We start from the raw sequence: 9,262 nt of genomic DNA on the forward strand, positions 1-9,262 counted from the left end.
AGAGAGAGAGACAGAGAGAGAGAGAGACAGAGACAGAGAGAGAGACAGAGACAGAAAGACAGAGACAGAGAGACAGAGACAGAGGGAGAGAGACAGAGAGGGAGTCTTGATAGCTAATTTGGAAGGAGATTCTATGAATTGATTGTTAATCTTTTTTTGGGGGGAGGGGAGAATTTTTTCCTCAAACTAGTATTATTACTTTAAGTTTTTAACCCACAAACACAAGCAATCACAATGTTCAGAAATCAAGCTTTGATTTTTCCCTCCTATTTATTTGGTATCCCCATACTCATGTCTACAGTATCTCTTTTGATACAAAAGAAGGTAAATAATCAGTCTATAAAGGTCAAAGACACCAGTAACTCCACATAAAATCCCTGGGTTATTTTCAGTCAGATTCTCTGGCCAGTAAATTCACATCAACAAGATACATATGTCACTTTTTATAGGTAACAGCCCAAAATGAGCTTTGCTAATTGCTGCTGGGGAGGAAGGAATGGAAGGGGGAAGGGAACAAGCATTTCTTAAGCAACTACTATATGCCAAATATTGTGGTAAGCTCTTTACAATATCATCTCATTTGATCATCACAGATATTATCTGATTTGATTTCATCTGAAAGAAAAATCATTTGGTGATATGGTGACAGAAGGCAATCAGATTCCCTGTCCTCCTTCACACACTCATCCAGGGACAGGTCTGGTGCTGCTCAGAATCACTCAAGGCTCTTTTGAACATATTTCAGATTTTCCTTTGCAGAAGTGAACATAGCAGAGGAGATAGTGAATAAGAATTTAAGGATCATTTTAGTAACATGTTATGAATATGTATTTTGGATGCTGTTAATCTCCTTAATTTGGTATATGCTTTCAATTAGTTTCAGATTTTTCTAGCTTTACCCCTTTGGACTGAGGTTAAATGTAATTTGTTTTAGTTTCAGATTATATTTCTGTTTCACTTTTGACTTTACATCCCCAGGATCTAGCACAGTAGCTTAATAAATGCTTATTGGTTGACTGATTGGCATTTGATCACATTTCTGTGAATTAGAAAGGGGTTGAGGCAGCTAGGAGAAATGCTTAGCAATGACAAGAAGTGGGAGCTGACATCAAAGCATGGGCCAGGGAGGTCACTTCTGAGGTCCTTTAATGTAAGAAGAATGATCCCAGAGGGCATCATTGTATTACATGATAATCTTACTTATAAAACTTAGTCTTTAATAAAAGGCTAAATTCTACTTAGAATCATTTGGGTTTTTTTTTTTTTGGTCTTTTTTTTAGAACAGGGAAGAAAGGGCAGTTGGGGTTAAGTGACTTGCCCAAGGTCACACGGCTAGTAAGTGTTAAGTGTCTGAGGTCAAATTTGAACTCAGGTCCTCCTGACTCCACGGCTGGTGCTCTATTCACTGCACTATCTAGCTGCCCCTAGAATCATCTGCTTAAGAAGACAGGGAAGTGCATCAGGTTCAAATTCCTATTTTAGGTTTTGAATCTTGGCTCTGCTACTTGCTAACTGTGAGAGCTTGGTCAAGTCACTTACTCTCTCTAGGCCCCAGTTACATCACTTTGAAGAAGTTGAACTAGATGGCCTCTGAGGTCCCTTGTAGTCAAAATATTGTCCTGTGATCCAGAAGAGACCTTGTTGTTGTTTGCTTGTGTCTGACTCTCTGTGACCCCATCTGGGATTTTCTTGGCAGAGATAGTGGAGTGATTTCGCCATTTCCTTCTCCCGTTCATGTTCCAGATGAGGAAACTGAGGCAAACAGGGTTAAGGGACTTGTCCAGGGTCATACAGCTAGTAAGTATCAAGAACTGGATTTGACCTCAGGAAGATGAGTTTTCCTGATTCCAAGCCCAGTGCTCTATCCACTCAACCACCTAACTGCCCTAGAAGAGTTCTACGTGAATATAATGATGCGAGGCTGCTGGCTACCATCAGCAGGCTGTTTTTGTTGTTTGTCCTTCATTCTGGAAGAGGACCATGAGCAGGCAGATGAGAACAGGATGTGCCGGTGAATTGGATTTAAGTGAGGGAGGGCTGTGCATAGTCACCAGCCTCACTTTCTCTTCTGGAGCCATCTTCGTCCAGTGGTCAGACACACATCAGGACGACTGGAGATGGCCCCCTCCATTAGGAGGAAACTTATCTGGAAAATGTAGAGGCTAGAAAGTGATGGGGGAAGGGGTAATAGAGAAGGCTGAACTTGTGAAGAAGGAAAATGTAGCTTTTAACAGAGAACTTTTAAATAAAGTTTTCAAACCTTGTCTCATCTAGACTCATCAATTCTAGAAAAACGAAAATCCCACAGAATTAGAGAGGCGATATGATTTTATTCTTTGTTTTTCATACTTAATGTGTATTTTAATAGGTTTAAGACTAACATTTCACCTGTTCTATCCTTATTCTAATTTTAATTTATTCAAAAAGATAGTCTTATGGACCATGGGATCCATAAATTTGTGTGATAACTGTGATTTGTTTGATAACTGTGATTTATTTCCTTTGTAATCCTATGTTTTTTTTTTTAATTCTATGCATTTAAAAACATTATTCTGAGGAATCCACAGGCTTCACCAGCTTACCAGAGTTCATCATACACAAAAAGGGTAAGCTGAAGGTCTAGTTTCTAGGCTTTATAAGCAGTTTTCCCTTTCTTTCAGACAGTGGCTTTTGTAACAGTTATTTTAAAGCCTCAATAGAAAAAATAAATGACCCACCATATGATCATTTAAACACTTTCAAAGATAAGAGTTCAGAGCTTACCTATAACAGTTGTTAGTAAATTTATTGTAACTGGAGAATGCTATTAGCACACCAAACCCAACACCAAGAGAGAAGCATATTTGAGTGGCAGCATCTATCCAAACCTACAAACAGATCCAGAACCAGATACACAAAAGAAGGGAGAGAGAGAGAGCAAGAAATAGAGAAAGCTGTTATTAGAGATAATTGCAGGAAACTCATTCAGCTCAAAGATGAAAGATAAGAGCTGAATACCAGGTAATTTTGCAAATTACTGCTGCATGCATGCATGTACCCAATTGTGCCCCTCAGATTATTGTTTTCAGTTATGATGTCCCGGGTTCTTGCTGAGGGGAATTGTGCCTGTGCCTGTGTCCTGTTCTTTCTTATGGAAAGTGGCATGAGTTTAGACTCAGCTCATTATCAAAAAGAAAATGGTATTCAAAATATGATCAGTAGCAAATTAGACTTTAAGGAATAAATATTTCCCATGGCCTTAGGATAAAAGAGAATATTCTCTAAAAGAGGTGCCATTTATTGGTACCTTCAATTGCTATTTTATTTCTATATAAAGGGATATTAAAATTAGGTTTCAAAAATAAAACTGTAATACAATAACATTTGCAAGAATAAGAATTTATGAAACCCAGGTTAGTGTGTCCATTTATAAATTCAATATACATGTCCTAAAAATGTGAATATTTTTCTATGGCATCTTGAAAAAACAGTCTATAACCAAGCCTGGCCCAGAAGAGATTGAAGCAGGGGTATGCTGGTAAATGTTAAACAACTATTTCTTGGAGGAGGGGGATATGCATACACAACCCACTTTTTTCCTTTTTTTTGCTTTTTGGAGGGGGGGAAGGCAGGGCGATTGGGATTAAGTGACTTGCCCAAGGTCACACAACTGGTAAGTGTTAAGTGTCTGAGGCCGGATTTGAACTCAGGTCCTCCTGACTCCAGGGCCAGTTCTCTATTCACTGTGCTGCCTAGCCACCCCTACAACCCAGTCTATTATAAAATATTAACATTTTCTTAAGCCTAAACAATCAACAAAACAATAAACCAAGTACTGATTCTTTAGCTTTTGCCAATTACCAAGGTAAAAAGGCTCAGACTGAAAATTTAACAATTGCCTTCGAGCTTGCTCTGGCACACCCCTGGATATGAGAACAACCCCTCTTAATTCTTTACAGAATCGATGGACTATGGTATGGAGCATTGCGTATAATGTTGGATGTGCTGGTTAGTTTTGGTTTTTCTTTTTTAACTTTCCTTTTTTTATTCTTTCGTTATAGGTGTGTGTGTATGTGTGTGTGTGCATGTTTCTGTGTATGCGTGTGTGCTTATGTGCATAGAGGGATATCTTCAGAAATGAAGATGAAATAAAAACAAAAGATAGTAATAAAAATATGTTAAAAAGAAAGAGATGTTCTAAGAAATCTACTAAAAGGGTGGTGGTCCAGTGAATAGAGCACCAGCCCTGAAGTCAGGAGGACCTGAGTTCAAATTCGGCCTCAGACACTTAACACAAAAAAACCTTAGCCATATGACCTTGGGCAAGTCACTTAACCCCAATTGCCCTACCTTCCCCCCCTCCAAAAAAACCCAAAAAAATCTATTAAAGCATTTTTCTAAAATCCAAGTTAACCATTTCAGTCTTTTGGCTCACACTTGTAATGACACCTTCCTTCCCTCTTTTATATTCATCCTATTCACCTGTAGATAGAAAGCTATTTATTTGAGCATCTTTTCTCTTCCATCAAGTTGTAAGCTCCTTGAGGACAACTCCTGCTTTCTGTGTGTGTGTGTGTGTGTGTGTGTATACATATCATATCTATCTTGCCTATGTAAGGAATAGGAATTTTAATGCTATATTTAAGTGAAATGACTCTAGAGGTTTTTTACTGACCCCAAAATCTATGACTTTATTGTTGTTGAGTTCTATTTCAATTCTCAAAAGACCAGAGGATTCAACTGCACTCACCAAGCCCTCTAAGAAGTAACAAGATGCAGTTAAATGGTCACTCTGTGCAGATAGGAAATGAAGGAAGAAAGCTATCAATGCTTGCTCAAAAATCTGAATTAATAGATGAGTCTCAGTGGTCCCATCACTTCTCTCTCCCCTCCTCTCCCTCCCTCCTTCTCTCCTTTCATCTTTCTCTGCCCTCCCTCTACTTTTTTCCCCTTCTTCCTTCTCTCCCCCTTTCTTTTCCTCTCTCCCTCTCTCCTTTGTCCTTCTTCCTCCCTTCTCTCCTCTTCACCTCTCCCCTTTTTCTCCCTCCCTCCTTTTCTCTTCCCTTCTCTTCCCTTCCCTTGCCCTTACTTCCCCTCCCTCTTTCCCTCTTCTTTCTTACCCCTTTTTTCTTCTTTCTCTCCCCCTTATTCTTTCTCCCTTCTCTCTTTCTCCCCCTCTCTACCCCTCCTCCTTTTCTTCCCCCCCCTTACTTCTTAAGAGAGAGAACTAGGTGGGCTAGTGGATAGGACCTGGAACCAGGAACATTTTGAATCCTACCTCAGGGATTTACTAGCTTGGAATGTAACAACCTCTCAGCCTCAGTCTGAGCTTCCTTATCTATTCAACAGGGATTGTAATAACACCTGCCTCACAGGGATATTGTGAGGATCAAAAAAAAATAATATATATAAAAAACTTTGGAAACCTTAATATCCTACATAAATGTCAGGTATTATTCTCCCTCAATCACATCAAATGCATATTTTCCTGACTTTAGATCTTATAGGGGGAGAAATTAGGGGACTAAGAGAGAAATAAGGAGAATTAGCAATGCATAGCTTGACATTTCTCAAGGCCAAACACAACCTGGGAGGCTTGTTCCAAACTTATAAACAGGAGCAGGTTTCTCTCCAAGTCTGACTTCTGAGTAGATCCCTGGTCAACTATTGCTTCCTTCTGGTATTTCCAGCTTCAGATTTACTCTCAGTCTTTGGTTGAGTTAATGTGGTGCCTACTCCTGGTCTTAGAAATAACAGAAATTTCTCTACTTCTGTTCCCTTAGAGACTAGAAGCAGAAACCTACTACCTCAGCCTAAGGACCTTGGGCCTTTTCTTTCAACACCTCTTCCTAGTTAGGGTGACCTAACCAGTACTTTCCCAAACTTTCTCTCTACAGACTAGGTCATAACTAGGCAATGAGCATTTGCCCAATTATCACCAAATAGTCCTAGGGTTCAAGGTTTCCCCAGTTTTATAAACTCTTAATTTCTCTTATTGATCCATACAAATAATGGGGTAGAGAAAAGGTACAGAGACAATCTATGGCTTGAAGGAAAGATCCTTGCATCTGCTAATTGCTCTGAAGTTTCATTGGTCTTTTCATATGCAAATGAGTCACTTGAATCTTCACACTACTGGGGGACAAATGAACCTACTCCAAGTTTTATGTCCTTTATAAGGAGCAAAAATGGTCTCCTCCAATCTGAAAGGGGTTCAGCCTTTATGAGGTAGAGATAACCTCTTTCCTAAATGGATAGAATCCCTATATTAGTAATGAAACTAAGAGAAGCTAGTTGAAATCTAGAAGACCAGTCAGAATGCTTGTGAGGGATTTTGCCACCACTCCAACATGAAATAGAGGGCATTGAAGGAGGAGAAGTGGTGGTTCCATTTGTTGGTGGATATGAGAATGGCCACAAGTATATTCTGGGCAGAGAGATGACTGAAAGAAAAGTCCTGAGGAAGAACACAGACCCTTCCTTTGGTAGCTATTCTCAGTGCTCTGCTCAGGGGGGTAACTGCCTGGGAAAGCAGCTTCAGAGAGTGGAGTGGTGGGCGGAGATCAAGAGAATTGTAGTGTGTGTCTCCCATGTGCTACTATGGTGTCATGTTCTCTGGCTGTACTTGGTATCTGCCTTCTGATCATTAATGTCAATCCCTACATAAAAGAGAAAGATATTCTCAGCAAAGGTCTTCACTGTTGTGAAGGAGGATTATCACATTATAGGTTTATAGCTGGTAGGAACCTCAGAGGTCATCTAGTCCAGTTCTACCACTTTACAGATGAGGAAACTGAGTCCCAAAGAATGGCTTAGCTTGTCATCTAAATTGTCACCAGTAGAACTGGGATTCAAACTCAGGCCCTTTGTCTCCAAATCCAGTGCCTTTTCTGCCTTTAATCTCTTTCCCAAGATCAAATGGAAGAGGGATTCTCAATTGATGGTGAGGTTCACCAGATGCTCCTTTCTACAGATAAGTCCCAGAACATTACCAAGCCTCCTCCAAGTGCTCAAAAGGACTTGGCCCAAGAATCCATTTTCTTGGATGAAAAATGCCTCTTGTCCGGACTAGGAATTGCAGTTCAATGACCAGTTCATTCAAGTCATATGGTAGTACAAATTTCCAAAACAGACATTGCATGTGGACATATGATTTATGGCCAAAATGAAACAGAGGGGCGAAAGGGCTGGATATTATTTGTAAGGTGGGCAGTGCTTTTTGACAATCACAGGCTGCTCTCCAGAGTAAAATCCCATTAAAAAAAAACATATTCTCCCAGAATGTTGTAGGGTTGAGAATTTTAGATTACCATAATCTTTAAAAGATCAAAGTTGTGAGTAATCCAAAGAGGCACAGAGAAGAACATAGTGTTGTGGACATGGATAGGCTGCATCATTTTTCCAGTTATGCCCCATATTCAAAAAGTGGTGAGATGTGTGTGTGTGTGTGTGTATCAGTGAGGAAATATATAATCATAAAAGTATGTGGGCTCATCCTATTGGGCAAACAAGAGATTATAGGTGGAAAGAGCTTAACTGCTACTTTGACATACATTACATCGAAAAAGATCTCCAAGGACTTCAGAGTACTAGACAGGGCCTCTGCGGAGGAACTGTATATGAACATGGACAAGGGTCATGTAGGATAAAGTAGAGAGGGGTTTCAATCTGAACTGATAGAGGGAACTTCTGAATTGATAAGATCACTTTTCTTAAAAGAAGAAGGCAATTGATAGGGGGAGAGGGCAGAACTTTGTCTAGTGTTAATCATGGTGCACAAAACATTGACTCATAATGAGGGGGACTTTGCCTCTTGAGAAGATCAGACTTGTCACAGTAGCTTCCCCTACCATGTTGATGAGCTTGGTACTAAAAAATCTTTCCCAGCCAAGAAAATAAGGCATACTTAGTAGACAGCTTGGTGGCACAGTGGATAAAGTGCTGGGTCTGAAGTCAGGAAGACTCATCTTTCTGAATTCATATCTGGCCTCAGACACTAAATAGTTTGTGACTCTGGGAAAGTCATTTAACCCTGTTTAATTCAGTTTCCTCATCTGTAAAATGAGCTGGAGAAGGAAATGGCAAACCATTCCTGTATCTCTGCCAAAACTCCAAATGGGGTCACAGAGTTAGAAATGACTGAAAACCAACTTAACAACAAGAAAGGAGACTGCCATTAGCCACAAAGGGCAAGGCAGCACTTCTGTCATTAAAGAAAATGTTTGTGATTGCCTTCTGTGATCCTGAGGAAACTCATAGGAGGAGAGCAATACACCTCAAAGTAACTGGACATGTTCAAAAGCTTAGAAATTTGCCTGGGACTTGAGAGGTTAAGTAATTTGCACAGATTCACAGAGCCAGTATGTGTCAGAAGCAGGATTTGAACTCAGGTCTTCTCATTCCAAGCTCAGTTTCTTATTCATTACAAAATGCTGCCTTTATAGAGAAGTTATTTTGATAGTTGAGATGGTTGGTGAGATGAACTTATACTAGTATGGTGTCAATGAGATTAGAAAAGAAGGAATGGATGTGAAACGTGTTATGGACATGGACCTGAAGAGTACCTGGGAGCCAAGTTGATATGAGAGGTGAACCTAAGCTTCCATACTGTTAGAACTGGGTCTGACAAAGAAGGCTGTGGGACATAGCATTGAAGGGCAGAGGTGCATCTTAAATAACCTACTGAACATCCTGGACATTAGGATAAGACAAGAAAATTCTTCCCAGGCTCCCAGGGGCTGGATGTTGGATTTTATATCTTGGTCCAGAAAAAAAGATAGGAGAAAAAGTCATGGTTATTTACAGATCTTCCTTCTTCCTCACCTCTCAAATTCAATCAGTTACCAAGTCCTGTTTAATTCCATGTCCAAAATATCTCTTGTATCCAATTGTTCCTCTCTGATCTCACTGACACCACATGACTATAGGTCTTTTTAACAACCCTCTGAACAGTTCACATAACCTCCCCAAAGATGCAACATGGCATAGTGAATTAAGAGCTGGCCTTAGAGTTAGGAAGACCTGGGGTTCAAGGCCCAACTTTGACATGTGGTGATGATATGACTTTGGGTAAGGCACTGCCTTAGTGTCCATGAGGTCTTCTCTGAGGCTGTAAATTGCAGGAAAGCTGATGAGCTGCATGGATAGAGGAAGTTTCTTTACCAGAAGTTCCCTATAGCAATGAAATCACAGGTCTGGCTCCAAATAAATATCTGCCTATAATATCTATCTATTTATCTATCTATCTATCTATCTATCTATCTATCTATCTATCTATCTATCT

At 39.9% G+C, this 9,262-nt stretch overlaps 1 protein-coding gene across 1 annotated transcript in view; it reads right to left on the reverse strand.

The window, feature by feature from the left end:
- The window catches only part of SLC6A3 (solute carrier family 6 member 3), a 105,538-nt gene that overhangs the window by 51,611 nt on the left and 44,665 nt on the right, over window positions 1-9,262 (reverse strand). The window contains exon 7 of the mRNA XM_069076467.1: window positions 2,764-2,867. Within this exon, the coding sequence (XP_068932568.1) occupies window positions 2,764-2,867 (104 nt within the window). The remainder of the gene's footprint in view (window positions 1-2,763; window positions 2,868-9,262) is intronic.

The sequence above is a fragment of the Petaurus breviceps genome, unplaced genomic scaffold (genome assembly GCF_028583685.1).
Source record: "Petaurus breviceps papuanus isolate PSGF00001 unplaced genomic scaffold, PetGlider_PUasm1.0 151, whole genome shotgun sequence".
NCBI lineage: Eukaryota > Metazoa > Chordata > Mammalia > Diprotodontia > Petauridae > Petaurus > Petaurus breviceps.